This window comes from Saccostrea echinata, unplaced genomic scaffold (assembly GCF_033153115.1).
Source record: "Saccostrea echinata isolate AGI-Se365-2 ecotype Australia unplaced genomic scaffold, CSIRO_AGI_Sech_v1 ptg000008l, whole genome shotgun sequence".
NCBI lineage: Eukaryota > Metazoa > Mollusca > Bivalvia > Ostreida > Ostreidae > Saccostrea > Saccostrea echinata.
Window position 1 is genome coordinate 5,888,964 of NW_026889757.1, and position 22,658 is coordinate 5,911,621.

The 22,658-nt window shown below is 34.6% G+C and overlaps 2 protein-coding genes across 2 annotated transcripts in view; one reads left to right on the plus strand and one right to left on the minus strand.

Moving 5' to 3' along the window:
- Positions 1 to 5,046, minus strand: part of LOC133181175 (DNA-directed RNA polymerase II subunit RPB1-like) — a 47,357-nt gene extending 42,311 nt beyond the window's left edge. The window contains exons 1-10 of the mRNA XM_061315715.1: positions 4,928 to 5,046; positions 4,065 to 4,334; positions 3,772 to 3,927; positions 3,206 to 3,487; positions 2,911 to 3,072; positions 2,469 to 2,689; positions 2,085 to 2,217; positions 1,819 to 1,943; positions 547 to 757; positions 142 to 351 (exon numbers count right to left, since the gene is read on the minus strand). Coding sequence (XP_061171699.1) covers positions 142 to 351; positions 547 to 757; positions 1,819 to 1,943; positions 2,085 to 2,217; positions 2,469 to 2,689; positions 2,911 to 3,072; positions 3,206 to 3,487; positions 3,772 to 3,927; positions 4,065 to 4,334; positions 4,928 to 5,008 — 1,851 coding nt within the window. The 5' untranslated portion in view covers positions 5,009 to 5,046. The remainder of the gene's footprint in view (positions 1 to 141; positions 352 to 546; positions 758 to 1,818; positions 1,944 to 2,084; positions 2,218 to 2,468; positions 2,690 to 2,910; positions 3,073 to 3,205; positions 3,488 to 3,771; positions 3,928 to 4,064; positions 4,335 to 4,927) is intronic.
- A 587-nt stretch (positions 5,047 to 5,633) lies between these two features.
- On the plus strand, positions 5,634 to 22,556 carry LOC133180985 (uncharacterized). The gene is made up of 12 exons (XM_061315474.1): positions 5,634 to 5,731; positions 7,529 to 7,904; positions 8,847 to 8,994; positions 9,273 to 9,372; positions 9,604 to 9,723; positions 10,424 to 10,480; positions 12,232 to 12,399; positions 12,901 to 13,192; positions 17,528 to 19,271; positions 19,432 to 20,110; positions 20,638 to 20,793; positions 22,194 to 22,556. Exons 2-12 carry the CDS (start codon positions 7,547 to 7,549, stop codon positions 22,356 to 22,358), a joined length of 3,987 nt encoding a protein of 1,328 aa, XP_061171458.1. The 5' UTR covers positions 5,634 to 5,731; positions 7,529 to 7,546; the 3' UTR covers positions 22,359 to 22,556.
- Positions 22,557 to 22,658: the final 102 nt, after the last annotated feature.

The following is a 22,658-nucleotide window of genomic DNA, read 5'->3' on the forward strand; positions in this document are numbered from 1 at the left end:
AGACAACAAGTAATCTTTAGCAATCCTTAGTTTGTTACAAAGACAAACGTTCAAAATTAGCCACTCACACACTGAATTGATTTCTCTGTACTTCATTAATTTATATGCGAAACATGATAAGCTTTTCAAAGACTCATTTACCTTTGTGTCCCCAGGGGAGATCCACTTGTAGGGTCCTTTATCCTCCTCATCTGGGTGGGTGCTGTGGGTTCTGATACAATTGGTACGACCTGGGATAACCAGTGAAAACAGCTGCTTTCCTGTCCAAAGGGGCTTTGGTTTTAGAATGGCTGGTTGAGGAACATGGCCATCCCATCGAGGTAAAAACATCAAAAGGTTCATGACTTGGCCCTATAGAACAAGATTTTCATGTGTTAAATGCCTTAAGTGCTTGAAAAGACCATGTCAACCTGAATTTCCACAATGCACACTTAAGATAATAAAGTTGTAAATGATTTGCCTTCAATATTATCCTTCTGTCAAAGAAAATATTTTACAGAAGTCAAATCCCAGTTTCATTTTTTGTCTACAATTGTAAATACACACCCTGTCTAAGAAAACATCTCTCTTGGTCATTTTTCTGACAGCAGTCAGTGTGTCCTGCACAATCCCCATGACAGGTCTGTTGGCCTGTGGAGTGATGATCATTCTAGGTACCAGGGCCAGGTTGGAGATTTCTGCCTTGGTTTCCAATGACTGGGGCAAGTGGAGATTCATTTCATCTCCATCAAAATCAGCATTGTATGGTGTGGTTACACTAAAAACAACACAAAATAATGTCATCTTAATTAACATTAATTTGCCAATCATTATGAGCTTCAGAATAAGACTAAAAAGTAGGGGTGCAACGATACACTAACCTCAGGATACGATACGTATCACGGTATTCAGTTCACGATACGATACGTATCACGATACATGAAAAGGTTAAAAGTCTTTCAAGTTTGACAGAATATTTTTTTTAAAACTTGACAGGGTTATATCAAATGTTCATATTTTTGATAATAATTAAAATATCATTTTGTTAACTTGATTGAAAGGTAGATCTTCGGGTTGTGACAATATTCTAAACCAGTGATGAATATTTACAGGGAACTACGGGGACCTTTCCTAATAGTCTTCCTTTTAAATTGGAATGAAAAAGGAAGACATTCATTCTTTTATTCCTTTTATTTACGTAGAAAACCAGTTGTCATATTTCTCGTGTTGACACGTTTTAGTCAACAAGACAGCGAATTTTCATTGAAATACACGCGTGATGAGATATCATGTATTACCAAAGAATATGTTTAGATCTAAAGGGTTTATCATTTGTCTTAACATCTATAACTTTTAATCACATAAAGTCCTTCTCCGTGTTAAATCTGAGGTCTGTAAGATGCTGGAGGCGAGTTTAACTGCCGTTAATGCGTTATGCCGACTTCAGGTTTTGCGCGGAAGCCATTTTAAAATTGTAAACAAGGAAACAAAATGGACGGTTCGGATAATTCTGGACCGATTGAACCGAACCGCGGTATCAGTTTAGTGTATCATGAATTAAATCGTGGAAAAATATACCACGATATACCGTCAAACGGTTTATCATTGCACTCTTACTAAAAAGTTTTTATATACAGCTGAACTTCGATATCTCGAACACTGATATCTAGGAATACCATGGATATGATGAAGTGATTTGGAAGTCTTTAAGTATTTTACCCTGTATATCTCAAATCCTTGGATGTTTTTTTTTCTCCGTCCCACTTAGTTCGAGATAATGAAGTTTGACTGTATTGATAATGGGTTATAAAATGATACTCTAGACCAGTGCTTCCATACCTAAGATTAAGTCTGAATGTTGACCAGGGTAGAACTTTCACCTTGTGACACATCATACTCATTTTGTGGAGAGTGGGCTGTCTATTGAACACCACATAGTCATTGTCCTGCATGTGTCTCTCCACCTGTTAACATTTAAAAAAAATTTCTTTACTCTGGAAGTGCATAAACTTTGAAAAACAAATATCCTACTTGATGTTTAAAGGAAGGTAAAGCTTTGCTTGCAAATACTGTATATTACATGTATAACCAAAATTATGACCGACCTTGTACCCAATTTGCAGATGGAGGTCACTTGCTTTGGGGTGAAACCTCAGATCTATTCTTTCACCATTGTCACGAATGATGTACTTAGCACCTGGATACTGATTTGATCCCCTCCGCACAAGTTCTTGCATTCTGAATTAAAGATGAAATAAACATGTACAAGGAATACGCAACATCTTATCAGTGAGTTATTCTAAACTTTGAATCGTAATTTTTTAAGTGCATAGTTACATTTCCATCACAACCTTTAAATAGAGTGAAAGGAAAATACATGTAAATGTACTTCAATATTTTTTCGTTTTACTTTTATAATATTCATGCAATTGCACAGTATTCCACTGTGGATTTTTAAGGATACAGTTCATCAGCTACATTGAACAGACCTGTCAATATTGAAAGGAGTGACCAATTCTGGGAAGGTCATGTTCTGTGCAATGGATCGTGGCACGCCCACTTGATCAATCCTCAGATTAGGATCTGGAGTAATGACAGTTCTGGCTGAGAAATCAACACGTTTTCCCATCAAGTTTCCCCTGACACGGCCTTCTTTACCCTTTAACCTCTGTTTGATTGACTTCAGAGGACGGCCAGACTTCTGAACTGCCTGAAAATGATAACTTTTCCATCAATGACTAGTCTATTCATAATAAATTTTCACTTTTGAAAAGTTTGTATATGTATGAACAAGTACCATGTACTTGTGTTATGAAATTTTAATACATGACCAATGTACAGCAAAATAATTATATGTACATGAATGTACACTTTCATTAACAAACATAATAGCTGAGCTAATGTCTATTACCACAATGTATGGTATCTAACCTTTGGCAGACCTGGGAGTTCATTGTCTACCAGAGTAGCAACATGGTACTGCAACATCTTCATGTCCTCTGCAATGATGTGTGATGCAGCACCATTCTGTTCATTTCGCCTGAGCTGGTTGTTTGCTTTGATGATGTCAGCCAGTTTGTGTGTCAAGTCATCCTGTCAATCAAAGTTAATTGTTAACTGTTTTGTTTACTTGAAACATTTTCTAAAATGACCTCCAAAATAACAAAATTTACTCGTTCACATAAAAATAATATCATAGAAAATTCGGATCACTGTTGATAAATACCTGATTTCTGGCTGATCCAAACATGACAACAGCAGGACGGACAGACAATGGGGGCACTGGCATTACGGTCACAATCATCCAATCTGGGCGAGCAAACTTAGGATCCATTCCTAATACCTGACATTCTTCGTCAGATATTCTCTTGAATATTTCGTGAACTCTGTCAGCTGTTAGTACAATCTTTTTCTCCTGTGAGTCCTCATTCGTGTCCTTCCACTCAGCAATCAGCTCCAGTCCAGTTCTTTTTATTTTGGGCTGGTATCGACCACATCCGCCATGCCCCTACATAAACATTTTTGTATATATATGTTTAACATAATCGAGTGCCCAAAGACCAAAATGAATTCTTAAACATAATCAATGTCCTATTGTAGATATCTGAATAGTGGCCAAATGTTCCTACCTAGGGTAGGGTTACTAAGGGATAGAGAATTCTGTATATGTACATGCACTAGTATATACTTGCACTTCTTTTTCTTTGTGTTATAAGAAGGGGAATCCAAGACCATGTTAGTTATTTTGTGGTCTAAGGAACCGAGGTGTTCTGCAATAAAAAGGTTTTATACCTTCTTTTGTTCTTCCTGCTCATCTCCAAGCTTAGAATCCATTTCATCCCCACCTTCACAGACTTTTCGTGACTTGCATAGGTCATAAACTGCGACTAGTCGTTTCCGTGGGTAGGCTTTGGACTTTGACAAGATTTCTTTAATCTTTGGGTTTGTCTGAAGAAATGAAGTTGACAACTATAAACTAGAGGACAATGTATTCATATTTTTTCATTGCATAAGATTCATTTTAATCAAATTACTTAATTAATGTTGTGTATGCCAATGAAGATTTGTTTCAGAACAATACAAACCGGGTCAACAAGAAGCTTGGAGCAGAAGAAACAGACACATCTGAGCACTTTGATGGTTTTTACTAGGAAACCAATGTGGAACACTGGCTTGGCCAACTCAATGTGACCAAAATGACCTGGACACTCAGATATGTTCCCTGCACATGTCTGACACCGAGCTGTCCTGTCAATAGTGCCCTGGCGAGGATCCATAAGTCCACCCAGCTTTGGACGGCCACCTTCAGTGACTTCAGAGTACTTGATTCCGCCATCAGTAACTGACATACGTCTCTGCAAGGGCAATTCGCAAAGTGATTTAAATGACTATAACTAACAACATGTACAATAAATTTTGTAGATTTTTCTTTCAATTTCAAATTAAAAAAAAAAAAATGAAAGACCTAGTAGACTGTTTCACGATAACTGCATTAATGCTCTTTTGCAGGGCAAAATGACATATTTTGGGGAAATTTGGCGTAAAAGCAATTGTTTAAAATACGTCATTTAATTATCGGTCAACAAAAACTCCGCCAAACTTTATTAATTTGCCCTGCAAATGAGTAGTACCACAATTATCATGAAAGGGCTAATTGAAGTTATCTGTATAAATACACTTGCGTTTATTGTTACTCAAATTACACACAAACATATGAAAACAACCAATCCTTGAACTAATCCAATACCAATGCAAAGAATCAATAATTAATATCCCTGATTTGTTAAAAGGGGCATTTTCAGTGTTTTTTCCACCTGTTATTATTACGTTCATTCAAATCAAGTTTCATAATCATAGATACTTTCAATATGCGTTGATTTTCACATACGTTGAATTTAAAGTTACAAGAGGCAATATTACATAACTTTAATACTATTTTAACACATACAATTTCATCTGGGCTCAATATCCCAAACTGTACTCTTTTAACATCTCGTAAAGGCGCATTTGAATCTGCGGTGTAAGCCATTGTTTATAAATATCACCACAATGGCCTCTCGATGTCTTCGCCTATATAATGGCGAACCACCGACTGTGGTGAAACTGCGAAAACTGTCGGCTATTTATACATTTTCGATATCCGGGGTTCACAAATGAGAATTCAGGGGTAGTGCGTCATATTTTTGAATTGTCTGGGTTTCTTACACGTTTGACAAAAGGGGGACCTTGCGTTTCATTTCAAGCACGTTTAAAACAAGAGGCAGGTTTCTTAATTTTTTAAATAAAAGTATGATTTTGTATTTACAAAGTTCCATGTGGAAACCAAAACAGCAAAATTATCTTCATGCATATTTCAAAATTTTTTACAATGTCTTTATTCAGTGCTCCTCGTTTATACTTTCATCAGAAGGAAATCTTCCGATGGGTTCCGAAAGAAAAATGCATTAGGGATCATGTCAAAAATGTGTAAAGACTTTATGAAAATTTCATTGTTACACATATTTTTGTTGAAGAATGTTTGATTTTTTATTTCTATCGTTATATTTGTGAAAAAAAATCTTTACTAAAAATTTAAAAACGGGAAAACTTGCGTTCTTTCCAAATTTCCAACGGAACTTTTGAAGTACGAACTAACTGCATCGATTGGAAAAGTGGAGACATTGTAATGATTGTTGATCTCAGATCTGCGCATAAATAGATGAAATAAACCCCTTAATGTTTATGTTCTAAAACCATTGAATGGTGAGAAAAGGTAACGATTAATATAAATTTGATAATTTCAGTCCGTATTTTATAGCACAACAACAGGTAACTTTTTTTTTCTTCTGTATCATGAGTATTGTGATGAGTCAAATACATGTAATATTAAATAATTGATAGATCTTAATTTTAGGCAAATCTCTGGTAAAAGGCATCACTCTCATGCTCAAACAATTGATCATAATGTTTGTCTGATCGGGCAATAGTAGATCATAGGCGCTTGGTTTCAGGATGGTGTATTTTGTGTATGTGTGTTTTTCTATGTCTGTCTAAATAGACTCATCAAAATAAAAATAAAAAATCACTGAAATTAGCATTTTCAAAATATCATATTTCCAAATATATAAAAAGACACAAGATTCGCAACTCGCCATCCTGGATTCCAGTGGGTGCCTTGGTTCACACCTGATTTTATTCAATATCTACACTTTTCCTACGGGTGTCGGGTGAGATCTAGCCTCAAAAATGATTGAATAAATCCTTCTATCATCTGCCAATTTGCACCTGCCACATAAAACATGCAGTAAACCGAAACGTCGTAGATACCTAGCACCGAAACTGAAAGCAGCGGAAGTGATGAGGCGTCCCGGAATTGCACGAGAGGTCAGAAACTGACCCAAACTTGTTCTCTCTAGACTTTCCTTGCAATATTCTGGGAAGCCTGTACACTTTAAATAGTTAGAAATTATTACTTCCATCGAAAGAACATTGAGAAAACCAGAGTTTCCGAAAACTAAAGATTTTTAATGTGTTCTACCAGTCCACAGGAAATTCTACCAGTCCGAATTAATCCTAGTATAATTCATGATGTCCTTCAAAAGAATATGACATTGGTTGGGATTGGTACATTTCACCGGAAAGTATACATCAAATTGCTGCATAACATCAATGCCAACCTAACTAGACCTTGAAAGTACTCAAATTGAGCGTTAAATGATTCTGCGGATCGTAACAACACCAATTGTGAGACAATGCAATAGATCAGAGTACAATTAATTAGATTAATCTAACTGTGACTTCAGACAAGCCCTAACCACAGTTAGAATACGTCCCATATATTGCAATGTAGCAAATGGAGTGGATCCCTCCAAAACAATTTGAAAGAATACAGCTTAACAGGATTTTTTTTCTTGCTTTGAATTTACATCCATGTTGACATTCGGAACTCTCTAGATTATTTGTAGAAGTGCAGATTAGAATTATCTGCCCCTGTTTATTTTGCTGCATTGCCAGAAAGTAACTCGCTAAAGACTTTTTGAGATTACGATAAAAAGACAAACTTTATGGGTACAACGAAAACTTTAAAAAAAAAAACAACTCCAAAACAGTGGATTGTTACGCAGAAATTGATCAGTCATGCAGACTGGTGATATAGGGAATTGTGACGGACATTTCAATTTTCTATCCGTTTTGGCAATAGGACTGATAGTTTTCAGAAACTCTGGAGAAAACGAAATTTTTGTCTTTATATGGATTAATTTTTATATGGATTTTTTTTATAGGGATTAATTTTTTGGATAAATGGCATATACAAACTTAAAAAGGTTTTTATGATTAAATTGGTAGTTATTTTCAGTGCATTTTGTATTTTGCAAAATCCCTTTGGAGTGGATCAGCTCTGATTTGCTACATTGCAATTTTATGGGACATATTCTATCTGTGGTGAGGGCTTGTCCGAAGACACAGATTATTCTTACTAGGTGCCTATATACCCTGATAATTGTGGTTTAGACTAGATCTACAGAGTAATATTTATGGTAGTATATTTCATGTTGGCTTTATATTGTAGAAAGAGAAGGATGGGACCATGAATGATACCTATGAGTATGTTGAGTTTCCATCCGAAAAATCATGTTGGCCCAACATTCAAGATCTCTTGAAAGAATTAGAGCTATTGTCAACACAAGAACCATGTGACCTCTATCAATTAGCTCTGCATCATCAGAAGATTGTAGACACCTTCAATGGAGATGATGAAGAGCCAAGGGAAGCTAATATTGAAGAAACAACTTTTCACGGTCTTTTGAAATTCTTCCAGCATGATTCAACAGAGGAGGAAAAAGTTCTATTTCTGCAGTCAACTCTACCAAAGATAATTAGTCTTGCTTTAGACATTGAAAAGTTTGCAACAGACAAGGTTCTTCCAATTAGTTCTCAGCATAGAGGTAAGATAAGATACATGTTTGTATTTTCTTTATAGAATGCAATATAGTAGAGCCATGTTAGTTTGGATGCCAATAATCTTGATGCTTCACCCTCTGGATGATATTTTTAGGAAACTAAATTTTAATGTGATTTTGGCTCGGAAACATAGAAGTCCCAGGGGTCTGAAATTTTCAGGGTGGGGTAGTACGGTGATTCAACAATCCTGAAATTTGCATTCTGTATCTTGATGGTTTATATTTACTACAAAATGAAATAATTCATTCATAAGTGAGTTAGTAATCATGGTTTGGATGCTTGATCTGACCTGTTTTCTGTATGAGTGACCAGGTTAAAGTTTTTGGAGCAGGTGCATTCTAAAGTACCTATAAACCTTATGGTGACCAAACTTGCATGTATGATGCATCTAGGGATGTACATTACCAGACTTGCTTCAGATGCTGGATCTGACCTACATTTTCCAGATGAGTAAACAAGTAAAGTTTGTGGAGCAGGTCCATTCCCAAGTAACTATAATTCCTATCTGGACCAAACTTGCATGAATGATTCTTGTAGAAATGACAACACAAGACTTGCTTTGGATTCTGGATTTGACCTTCATTTTCTGGATGAATGATAATTGAAGTTTATTCACAGGTTACTATAAGCTTATGCTGACCAAACTTGCATTGATGATGTATCTAAGGATGTACACTACCAGACTTGCTTCAGATGCTGAATCTTACATTTTCCAGATGATTGAACAGAAAAAGTTTTTGGTGCAAATCCATTCCCTAGTTATTAAAAATCCTATCCAGACTAAACTTGACTTGCGTCAAAGTTTCATGTAAAGATGCACACTATCAAAACATTTATTTGGTGTGAGACTTTGCCATACTTAAAAATAACAGTTGTTGGGGTGAGCTTTGTAATCTTTGATAACCTATGTTTTTTTTCATTTAAAGCTGGAGATCAATTGCTGAATCGTCATTTTGTGGCCTCTATTATTGCTGCAGCATTTCTTTGTTTATTCGATGGACGGGAAACAACACGCTTCTACAATTCAAAACTTAATTCCACAAGTTTTGCCAATTTTTTCAAGCTATTACCAAGGTAAAAAGCACTTTTGAAATTTTTAAACAAATCAGTAAGGCTTCTTTATCTTGCTTTAAAATATAAATGAAGAATAACATTGGGAATATTACATTTAATTGACAATGGTTACATTACGATGTAACTTATCTGATTGAAAGTCAAGAATAAAGCTTTAAAAAAGTTCAACATGAAGAATATTATATTTTTTTAACCCTCACTGTCAATATTTTTTAAACTTTAAGATAGATTTATAAGTATTGACATCATTTATGAGAAATAATTGTTTTTCTTTTCAGTCCTTCACAAAATGCAAAACTTCAATGTTTTCTCAATTATTTTGAGAGAGTTGGAGGCAATCCATGCAGTGTACAAGGTGACATAAGGTTCCATCGCCAGGTAAATATCAATAATCTTCTCTTTTCAAGATTTTCAAATTTGACTGCCATTTCATAGTAATGCTTCCTCATGACTTTACAATTTGTCTAATATCAATGTCATTACTACACTTAACATAATTTAACAGACCATAATCCACAATAAAAGTAAAGTTGTTGTTAATTCCTTTCTAATGACTAATTGACAGGATAGTCTATCCTCTGATTTAACTCATGTGTGTATTAAATAAAGGTTATCCCTTACGAGGAGCTACCCACCATAGACACATGGCTCAACAGTGACTGTGATCTCTGCCCTTTCTCTGTGCAACATGAGGGTCAGATTGAAGATTCTGTCCCAGAGGCAATTGAGGTAGGGAAATTCTGCGATAGGGAACAATATTAACCTCAGCAAATGAAAAAATAAAACTTCAAATGAATTTTAATTTTATATACGAGAAAAATGCTTAATTAATTAGTCATGGATAAAAGCACTGCAGTGCTTATTTTGATATTTATGTGCATCTCATGTTCATGAGCTTGTGATAAGAATATTTTTAGTTACACAAAAAGTTTAGGACCTAATACGGAGTCATTCAGGTGTGAAATGGAAATCCAGATCGAGTGAGGTGAAGCCAAGTCCCAGCGTGGATATCCATTTACACCCTGAATGACTCCATATTAGGTCTCAAACTAACTTTGTAATGAATTCATCCCACTGAAGACCTTTACAAGATTTGTTTAGAGTTCAGTAACATAAAATAAAAATGTGATTCAAAATATAATTGAACATCATATATTCTAAGTATTACATCACCAAAGTTAAAGATATGAACAATAAAATACAACAAGCAAACTGTTTGCATGTGTTTTTTTTTTTTAATGAAATACTTGTATAAAACAGAATCTAGCACCCAATGATTGATACACCCCCTGCTCAGAGATGGTATATTAGAAAATTTCAGGGCATCATGTGATCTGTTTTAGCCAATCAATATTTTACAAATTTTTCTGAAGTGTGATAAAGGAATTTTCATGATTTTATGCTGTGTAATGTTATACATGTATTTCAGGTGGACTTTGCCAACAAATACATTGGAGGAGGAGTGTTAGGGAGGGGAAGAGTTCAGGTATGACATACATGTACAGTTATGACACATGTACAGGTATGACAAACGTATACAGGTATGACACATATGTATGACACACATGTACAGGAATGACACACATGTACAGGTATGAAACACATGTACAGGTATGTCACACATGTACAGGTATGACAATCATGTTCAGGTATGACACACATGTTCAGGTATGACACACATGTACAGGTATAATACACATGTACAGGAATGACACACATGTACAGGAATGACACACATGTACAGGAATGACACACACATATAGGTATGACACACATGTACAGGAATGACACAAATGTACAGGTATGACACAAATGTACAGGAATGATACACATGTACAGGAATGACACACATATAGGTATGATACACATGTACTGGAATGACACACATGTACTGGAATGACACACATGTACAGGTATATGACACACATGTACATGTATGACACACATGTACAGGAATGACACACATGTACAGGTATGACACACATGTACAGGTATGACATATGTATAGGACAGATATGACACATATGTACAGATATGACACATGTACAGGTTTGACACATGTACAAGTATGACACAAATGTACTGGTGTGACACATGTATAGGTATGACACACATGTACAGGTACGACACATCTTCAGGTATGACACACATGTACAGATATGACACATGTACAGGTATGACACACATGTACAAGTATGACACACATGTACAGGTATGACACACATGTACAGGTATGACACACATGTACATGTATGACACACATGCACAGATATTACACACATGTACCTATATATAAAAAGATTACAAGAAGATTTTAAGAGGTGAAAATTTGAATAAAAGTAGTTCAATTTTGTAAATGACATGTTGCTTACAAAGTTTTTTAACATAGATGTTAATGATTGTTAGATTGCTAAGGACAGGCAAGACAGGTAATAAGCCAATCATATTTGCCTAGTAGAGCAAATTAGGGGTTTTTTGACTTGAATGTAATGGCTAGCATTTTTTTCCATGAATTTTAAGCACTGATTAAGATTTAGAATTAAGTCAGTTTGCCAAATGTGTATGCTATCCATTTGTGTGTGGACAAGTTCAATAAAATATCTGTTGTTCAGTGTTAAGTTAGGTTGTATTTTTATGAGTTTAATTTATCATTTAATAATCATGAGTAAATTGATAGTGCACTGCCTTTATACGAAATGATTCAAATGAATTCTAATAAAATGTAACACTTCTACTACATATTTATCCTAAAAAAATAATGTCAGACACTAAGTTAATAAATAAGAATTTATTGATGTATCAACTGAAAAAATGGGAAGTGAAGATTTTTTTTATGGCATTATGAAACAGTTGTCATCTCTGTCTCTTATAACATAAATAGTGTAAAAAGTCAGTTTTGTGGCATTGTACATGGATTTGAGCTTCCTATTTTTGTATTTATAGGGCAACTAAAGATTAAAGTCTATGTTTCTGTAAGACTTGGAAATTGAAAAATAAATGTCTTTATTTGTCTCCAAGGTGGAAAATTAAAATGGGTTTCAGGATCTAAATTTACATGTAGTTTTCTGTTAACAAATGGTTGTATGAGAGAAACCATTGCTTTTTCAACAATGCCTTTGTAGGGTGCCAAAAAAAAATTATTTTTTTAAATTTATTATCAGTAAATAAAAATGTGTACCAGTAGTTTTTTGTTGCTTAATTTTACTTCATTATAAACTGGCTTTTTTACTTACACAGGAGGAAATTCGATTCACTGTGTGTCCAGAGCTTCTATCTTCCATGTTGTTTATGGAGCATATGGACGACAATGAGGCCATTATAATTCAGGGTTACGAACAATTCTCAGAAACTGCAGGTTATGGACCAAGCTTAACTTATGCTGGAAATCACCAGGATTGTCCAAAGGTAAAGGAAACGGATGCACCGTAGGATAGAAAGGAGATGGGACTTCCATACTCCTTCTGTTTTCTTACAATACAATTGAAAAAAAAACTCAAACAATTTCCGAAAAAATTTTAGTTCACTTCAGGTAAAGGCTCAAATTCAAATCATTGCCCCCTGGGTTTAGGGTGCAACAGCAAAAAAGGGTCAAAGCTTTATGAAGAAATATAGGAAAAGCTATAAAAAAAACCCACCTTCCAAAGAATGGGTAGTTTACAAACTCTCATCTTGAAACATGAGCAGCTTTAATGTACATGTAGATTTATATTTAAATTATGATCAACTTCCTATGTTAGGGCATTGTTTATCTACAAAAACGTATTTATTTATCAGTAAGATAATGAGCATTGGGCCTGATTAATTTTTGCTTTAATTGTTTTATAAATTGTACCCTTTCACCTTTTTAATATGTACATGTGTACCCTTTCACCTTTTTAACATGTACATGTATGTATTAATTTACAGATTGATGAGAACAGAGTGTTACAGAACACACTGTGTGCTATAGATGCTGTCAGCTTCAGAAACTGCTCCCCATCTAAACAGTACCAAGATCACTATTATCTCAGAGACCTCAACAAAGCTTTTGTTGGCTTCTCTGCAAAGTGCGGGAAAAGCTGTATAGATACAAAGAACCAATCAGAGGAAACGACAGTGTCCATTTGTAACAAGCCGTGTGATTTGCTAATAGCTAATAGTGAAGAGTATCAGACAGCATCTGAGGATGGAAATAGTGATACTGAAAACTATACCCAAGGTAAATCAACCCAAATGTCAAGAAAGCAGAGCAACTTTTACAGATACATGTACATATAATTTGTTCAGAGACATTCAATGTTTTCAGCTTACCTGAACAAAGATAAGATGAGATTATAGTATACTTTCAGCTTTGGCATCAAATTCCCAGTTCAAGATTCTGGAGCAGGTCCATTTCCCAGGAAACTATAAGCCTTACCTGGACCAAACTTGTCTGGCCCAAAGACACATAAAAAGAGAAAAGACAGGTCAAAATTTCAAATAAGTAATCGCCATTTTCACAGTATTTGTGCTAATTGTGTTGCACTTGGACCAAAAAATAAAAAGTCAAACAGCACATTATTGACATGTTTTCTAGAAAGTACAATATCTATGCAAATGAGTCCCAAATTTTTTTTATATAAGCATTCTTACGAAAAAAGTTATGCGAAGTCAAATTTTGGGCGAGACCTTGTGTTGCGGACACTACATTACACCTGTTATGTCTAAAATAAAATATTAAAGATATTTATTTATTCCAAACTTCTTGCAAGTTTTGATTATGTACCTAATTGCAGTGAAATAAAAGAAAAATCTTATGGTTCTCTTTGAAAACAAAAATTTTATTCACATTAATGACTTGCTAATTTTTTTGCCTAATTTATCTCCCTTCCTTAAGTTTATCTACTTTTACAATCACACATAAGACCTATATAATTATCATGTGAAAATTAAATTGAATACTTCTAAATTTCAAATACATTTGTCATAACACCCTGGATATCTTCGTTTGTATCTTGTCTAGCTTTGAAAATGCATAGAATTTTTGTTGCGGACACTACAAGTAACCATAAGAATAATCTTTTGTCATTTTTATAAAAATAATTGTTGATAAATGTTCATTTCTAGGCTGAATTATATACCACCGGATCAACTCTTGAAAATGTATCATATAAAAAGATGCAGAATGTGGTTTATTGAGATGAAAATAACCACATAACAAGGACCATTAATTATTTCTTGATGTATAATTGTTTTGCAGTTTTAAAAAATGTCTATGATTTTACTTATTTTAATATAATTAAAGAAGTTATAACAAATAGTTTTATAGATAAATTCAATGAATTAAAGAATTTACTGAGGCATCCATAATTTTTTTTCAGTATTGAAATTGTTGCGGACACTACAATATATTGAATATTGCTATATGACACCATATTTGGTTTGAATGGAGTAAACTGAAAATCTTAATCTCTAACTAGTTCTATATGTACAGTAAATGGTGTTATATTATAGGGAAATAAAAAAGGCTAGTCAAAAATGGCTACCCGGCCTGGAAAGTAAAACCCATATATATACCAGTAAGTTTGAAGTGTTATCTTGTACAAAAATCACCATTTGTTATCTTAATCCAGTTAACTAATTGTATTATCAAAGGAGCAAAATATCAGAGAAGTGTTTTACATTTCAAAAATATTTAATGAAATAAAAAGTGAAAATAATAAATGAATGTGGTATATAGTTATTACTGTAGTGTCCGCAACACAACTGTATTAATTAGAACTAGACTTATTAATTAACAATTAACATCTTGATATATTCTTTAGTTTCCACTTATTCAGTTTTAAATACCACATGAAAATTAACTTTCAATATATAACATAAGACTGACAATTGAAAGATTTTGAATATTATGTATAAACAAGTCGTTATGGGTGTTATTCAAAGTATGAAGTTATAGTTCCACTAAGTTTTGTAACCTTACATATTTGTATTGAATATTTGGACAATTATAGTGATGATCAATTGAAATCATGTTACATTTTTTTGAAGAAACTGTGAATTTAAAAAGCTGTTGCGGACTCTACAGCGTTGCGGACTCTACAAAACACAATATATTTGCCAGAATTCCAAGCAACACTGAGCTAAAGTCTGATATTTTTTGGTAGATACATAAGTAGCTGTACTGGCCTCTTACATGTAAAATAAAAGAAATATAATTCATAATGCATTCCAGAATAAGTACATGTTGCGGACACTACAGAATTTTGGGACATTTTGATGCCAGTAAGAAGAAAATGTGTCATTTTCTTAAGTTTCGAAGAATCCACTCAAACTTTTCTCTATTGTTTCATTTATCATTTAACTCTAATTTTAAAATGAACCTAAAGTAAGAGTAATGCATTAACATATATTTTTTTAAACTGCAAGTTCAAACAGTAGAATTTTATTAAATTTCATAACGTATCTGCATTTTCACATATTTAAACATTATTTCGCTAATATTTTGTTGATTTACATACAGTAAACTGCATATAAAAGAGGGATAATTTCACAATGATTTGACATCTATAACTAAGAGTTTTTATTGTAAATCTCCTGAAACAAAAACTGGAAAACAAAGCCATTTTTCAGCTGCAACAGCATAACGCAAAATATACCCCATATTTTAGGTAGTAAATCTTTAATATTTTTATTGTCTAGAACATGGGAGTGTTATATATCATTTAACTTGTTAGGGGTACCATTTTGTCATAATTTGGTCATAATTGTTAAGGGTTTAATCATATATTTTGATGCAGAGTGCATCATAACATAAGTGAGTATGAAAAAACACAAATACTGTGAAAATGGCGAATAATTTTGAAAATAAAACAAAATTTTCATCATATGTCTGTATTTGACTAATTTATAAACTTGCAACTTGTTAAATATGTGTGTTTAATAATGTAAACTTTGACAAGTCTGTTCTCAGTTTATGGTTTTGGGGTCTGGATGTGCTTGCGGGACTGCCATAATTTTGGTCAGGGTTCAGGTGCTTTTCTGTGTTATTTGCTTTATTTTCATCTTTAGCTCACCTGAGCCAGAGGCACTATAATAATATTCTTGCAGAGGCACTATAATAATATTCTTGAGAACAATAAAGCTACAGCTAAGTCATTTTGATAAATGCAAGCATCTTGATGTAGTGTAGTTTCAAGTTTATTCAAATCAAGATCTTAGGGTAGTAGAGTTGGGCCACAGTTGAGGGTTTTTGTAGTCTTATATAGTAAAATGTTTTGATTTTTATACCCCTGCTCCGAAGGAGAGGGAGGTATACTGTTTTACCCTTGTGTGTCTGTCTGTCTGTCTGTCCGGAAATTTTTCGTCACAGTTTTCTCAGTAACTACTGATCGCAGGTGCTTGAAATTTTAGCACACACTTTGTTAAGGCATGCCATATAGTGGGATCAGTTTTTGTATGAATCCGATGTCAACTTCCTGTTTATCCATGCATCTGTCTGTACCATACATAACAAATTTTTGTCGCAGTTTTCTCAGCAACTACTGATTGCAGATGCTTGAAATTTTAGCACACTCTTTGTTTAGGCATGCCATATGGTGAGATTCATTTTTATACGAATCCTATATCAACTTCCTGTTTATGTGGGCATCTGTCCGTACCATACATAACAAATTTTTGTCGCAGTTTTCTCAGCAACTACTGATTGCAGATGCTTGAAATTTTAGCACACTCTTTGTTTAGGCATGAGATATGGTGGGATTCATTTTTGTTCAAATCCAATATCTACTTCCTGTTTATCCATGCGTCTGTCCGTACCATACATTACAAATTTTCGTCACAGTTTTTCAGCATCTTCTCATTGCAGATGCTTGAAATTTTAGCACACTCTTTGTTTAGGCATGCCATATGGTGGGATTCATTTTTGTATGAATCCGATGTCAACTTCCTGTTTATCTGTGAGTCTGTCCGTACCATACATAACAAATTTTGGTCACAGTTTTCTCAGCAACTACTGATTGCAGATGCTTGAAATTTTAGAACACTCTTTGTATAGGCCTGCAATACGATGGGATTCATTTTTGTATGAATCTGATGTCAACTTTTTGATCATCCCTGTGTCTGTCCATAACTGAACTTGTGTACATTCACATCAGAGTGTATACTCACATCAAAGCGGGGGTATTACTAGTGAGCATTGGCTCACAGACTTCTTGTTTTATATATGTGTGATTTTCATGTGACCTTTCAGGTCCATTGATCTCATGTTACATAATATAAAACATGATGTGAAGACTTTCTTACAATTCTTGATTATCACATCAGCATAAACTTTATGAAAATAATTCTTTTTTTTAACTGCAGCTAAACTAATGAAAGTATTTGTATCGCAATAGTAAAAATTAGAAAGGCTCTAGGGTTAAAGTGTGTTCAAGATATTGAAGTGGAATGCTTGGTTAGGTATATCACATTCTACACAGTTACAGTGTAGGACTAGCGTTTAATTAGGTATCCATATGAAATTTTCACGTGCTTTTTTTGTGGAGAAATTTATGTGAGGTTTTTTCTCTGACAGAGTTGCATGGAATAACCAACATGGTGGATGGACTGGTCACCAGAATCCTGTATTCAGCAATCCAGGAAGCCTGTAGCCAACATGGATTTGAGAGGTCAGATAGCCACTCCTCATGTGAGGACCGCTCCTCAAGTTCCAGTTTTCTGAGGAGACAAGAGGACTTAGATGAGAGTCAGGATCAGGCAGATCTGGAATGCCAGGATTGGGTGAGCCGATTTAGGAGGCGGAGCTCAAATTTAAGTGACATTGGATCCAGACGGAGCAGCGGTAGTACTTGGCATAGCTCAGATTTCAGCTCAGAACTTGAAGAGTATTATGAAAATTATCAACGAAGGGACCAGTCTATTATTCAGAAGACTATCACTGAAGAAGAGGGGTGTCCTGTGATCTGTGATTTTGCTAATAGCTTAGCCATGTCACTTATACAGGAAAGCACTGCTGTGGCAGCTCAGAAAAGTGTTGTCAAAGATTTTGATGACAGTGCCCCAGAAGTCTGTATTATGAAGCCAAAAGCTTACAAACCTGAAACAGAAGAAAACTTACCAAGGACCAATTGCTTTTCACCCATTATTCCTGAATCCATTGCTAGAAAATTTGCAAATGAATTTATATCTGAGTTGTTTCCCTCTGCTTTTTCTACACTTTCCAATTTGACTTCTGAGAAATGTTCTGATAAGAAATCATCACTTCCTGACATTCCACTAGTTAGAGAGCCTGATGTTAATTCTGATTCCGATGAAGACTGTGATATGAATAATTGTGATACATATTTGGGTGGCTATTACCCAGGGAGCATTGTTGAAGACAATTATCCATTAGTGGATGAAGCCGAACTGCGAATTGCGGCAGTAAATTTAGTGGATTGTGCTATACATAGTGCTGTTCAAATAGTACAGGAAAGTTTAGGTCCTCCATCACAAAGTAAAACTTTAGAAGACAGTGATTTGAATGTTTCTAATCCTGTTACAGATTCCTCAAGTGAAAAAGAAGATAACTTGTCTGTACTGAGCAATAGTTTTGGGAAAAGATGGGATCAGTCTTCAAGTCCCTCAAAATCCCCTAAAAATGTTCAGTTTCATGACACTGTGATTTTGAACAAAAACAGTGATGCTGTATCAAAGACAATGTCTGAGTCCTCTAATAGTCAAGACTCCTTTACAGTCCCCACTCTTTTGGTGACGGATGATCTCTCACAAAGTGATAAACTCAGTGGTGCTTATAGTCAGATTGCAGAAAACATTATAATGTCTGGATTTACTGATGCACTGAAAGATGTTCAGAAGGAAACAGGGAAAAGTTTTGAAGGCTCAACACTCAAATTTAGTGCATCAGGATATCTACCAGAGAAGACCCTCATTGTCAAAGGGAACAGTTTAATCCATCCTGGGGAAATTTTGCGCGGAGAATCTTATGAAGATATTTCAGGTTCCAATGTCATTGAATGCTGTGCTTCTTCATTATCCAGAGACCTGCTGACTAATGCATTTATTGAAGTGCAACAAAGTTCAGGCATCAACGGCTCTAGTTTTGCCCGTCGGAGTAGTGAACCAATGAAGTTGTCCAGCCAGGCAGCCAGACAGTTGTTGGAAGACAACAAGAAAGGAGTTCGTCGCTACACAGAGAAATCAAAAAGCTGTACAGAGGATGACCTTGTGGAATATGCTAGAGAGCTTGATAGAAGATGGATTATTGAAGATTTCCATGAAAGGGGACCATGTGGATTCAAGGATCCCACCCTTTCCAGGTAAGCAGTCAAACTTTTTGGTAGAATTTTTTGAAATCGTACATACATGCTAAAACTAAAAAGTTTTTTAGGTCTCAGGATTATTATTCATGGCTTATTATTCATCACAGATTTTCAGAGGGAATTGGCTTATAAAATGAATATTTTTTGTATATACTAGGTTTGCTGAGGAATTGATGAAAACTGAATGTAGAATCCCTCCTCTCCATATACCAATGTCATCCACTTCAGTCTGCAGCCTAAGTGGATCGTCCACATCTTTCCACAGTAGTAAAAGTGGATTTAAGGACCTTATGTTATCTAGCTTTGAAGAGGAACTCTTGTCTTCAAGTTTTGGCCGATCCTCAACAAAAAGTTCCAGCATTAAACGAAAAAGGAAGAAAAGCACGGGAAGCAGAATAAGAGGTGGTGATTTTAGACAAGCACCTCCCTTTCTAGAATTATCCCAGGAGACCATCTCAGATTTTGCAGATAGACTTGCTCAAGGTATTATCTTAGAGTCTATAGAGACAGTGTTAAGAGGTTCTATCAGTTCAGGATTTGCTCAAAGAGATGTCCCATTCACAACTTCTTCCCCAATTCCTGATAGTCTGCTAAATCTGGCTGATAGCATTTCTAGTCAAGTTGTGGAGGATGCCATTTTAACAGCTGTTGAGGAACTAAAGATGCAGAAACAGACAGAGGATTCTTCGGATACAGATTCAACCTCAACTGAAGAATACAGTGATGCTCTTGATGTGCCATGCTATAGAATTGAAGAATTTGCAGATATTCTTGCAAAGCAGGTATTGGATACATCAGTGAAATTCATCATCAGAGAAATGGAGTGTTTTAAAAAGGTAAAACAAATATTTTATGAGTACCATTAATTTTGAAGTAGAATAAAGAGCTATTTATTGAATGTGGATGTTACCGCTGTATAATATTTTTTAGCATACATGAATGTTGCATATACCTGTTTTTAGGTCACCTGCATTATTCAGGTGACCTATTGCTATCTGTTTTTGTCCGTCATCATGTTTATCTATCGTGTCAATCATAAACTTTTGAACATTTTTTTCTTCTTCGCAAGAATTGTTGAACCAATTTCAACCATTTTGGCATATAGCATCTATTGATGAAGGAAAACAAAAATTATTTTGCTTCAAATATTTTCAAATATTTTATAATTATTAAATTTTCATTCCATTGGATCCTTTACAGGGTTGTACATGTATTATTCTCAGGTGACTATTAAGGCCCTTGGGCCTCTTGTTAAAGAAATTAAATTTTTTATTCAGTTCACTAAAAACTTATAACACAGTAGAGAATTTGGCTGAAAAGTAGATTTCAAATTGTTTTCCAATGCTATGCATGTTAATTGCAGAAAGCTAGTGGTCGTCCAGTTGCCACTGGGAATTGGGGATGTGGGGCCTTCAGAGGGGATGTCCATTTGAAGTGCATGTTGCAGTGGATGGCAGCCTCCTATGCTGGTGTCCCTCACCTGATATACTACACATTTCATCATGAAGATTTACAGCAGGTAAAAGTGAAATGCAAGAGCTTTACTAAAATTTCTTTGGTAATACAGTGAAAGAGAATTTCAGTAAAATTTCTGCAAGAATATAACTACTCTATTGCTTTACCAACCATTGTACTTCAGGAACTTGACATGATACTAGTACATGTACTTGGAATTGCATCATTTTGAAGGAAAATTTAATCTTTGTAGAATATTTTAAAGCTTTCCCTCAACATTGATTAAATTTTTTTCTATAAAATCTTTTAAGGGAAATGAAATAATCTTTTATCATGACTAATCTATGATGACTTACTAAATATGATTTAAGAAATAATTCCTGCTTCAGAGGAATTGTTGGAAAATATACCCCTCAGTCTCAAGATTTTGTTGGCAAATTAAAACCTCACCCTACTGGCTCGGTATTTAATTGCCAACAAAATCTTGAGACTGAGGGGTATATTCTCCAACAATTCCTCTGAAGCAGGAATTATTTCTGTCCTACTAAGGCGAATATTAAAACTTACATAAAGAGAAATGCAGAAGCTAGATTTGGACATCATCATAAGTGTCTTATGACATCACAATTAAATGCTATCCTTGTTCATTTTATCTCAAAGCTTAGAAAAAGTAAAGTGTAATCCAAACCCAAATGTTTTCCTACCAATTTGAGTCACAATCAAAAGATACCTCTATCATTTTCCTAGTGAACAGTCAAAATTAGAGGAAACTGATTGAAAATTTTTGATAATTTGTTGATGACGTTTGTGATTTATTGGAGAATAATGGCCCCGGCATCTCTTTGATCATTGCAATAACCATAGAAGAATAGAGATTAAGACTGATTCTAGGATTCTGTTCTTGGCAATAGTGGTCAGTAACTTTGGTTTAGAGGTTGGGAGAAGGGGAATGAAATCCTGATTTAAGGGTTTCTGACCAATTTTAACAGAAATTTACTACATGTATAAACATACTGCATTTGGCATATTCTTTTAGTGATTTTGGCAGAAAACAGCATCCACTACTTCAAGTTCATAGCTAAATGTCTTCACACATAGTCATATTTATATCTAGCACATTCAGAAATGCATAATACTTTAACAGTATTTTGTTGATATGATTAGGATATTACTGATGGGGAAAAAAACTGGGCTTCAAAATTTTACAGAAAAACTGGACTTCAAAATTTTAGATTATGTTGGGATAGCATTATAAAGGCAAGCACTATATTTGTAAATAATGTTCCATTATACTATTTCTGAAAGAATTATCATGTGTGCATTATTGGTGCATTTATGCGTTCAATATCTGTGATTGGAAAATGACATTTACACATAAAATTCAAATGTGGTTGGAAAATGACATTAAATCATAAAATTCAAATGCCAATCTAAACTAATTGTAAGTTGTTTGTGTTCTGACAGTTAGAGGAAGTTGTAGCAACAGTACTGTCCAGAAACTGGTGCGTGGGCCAATTAATGCAGGCAGTGAGGACATACTGTATGGCGTGCACGGACAGTCCTCGTAGAAGCCGCCCTGACCTTTTTCAGCTATTGCTTGATAAGGACTCTTTCAAAGATATTGTTTGAGACAGACCAAAGACATGTATAATTTACATCCAGTTAAGAATTCAGTCAATGATTTTTTTTTCATTTTATTTTGGGGTTTTCTTTGTTTTCATTTTACTTTACATGTAGTTTGCAATGAACAATTCTAAAAAGTATTAACATTTTATGTATGCTGCAAGAAATTTACAAGCAATTGTTGATCAATAAATATTTGCACCTGTGTAGTTTGTTTTTTAGAAGTAGGAGGTTTTGTAGAATCATTAGATTTCGTGGTGGCTCTATTTTTGTTGAATTTGTGGTTACCTCTTATCCATGAATTAA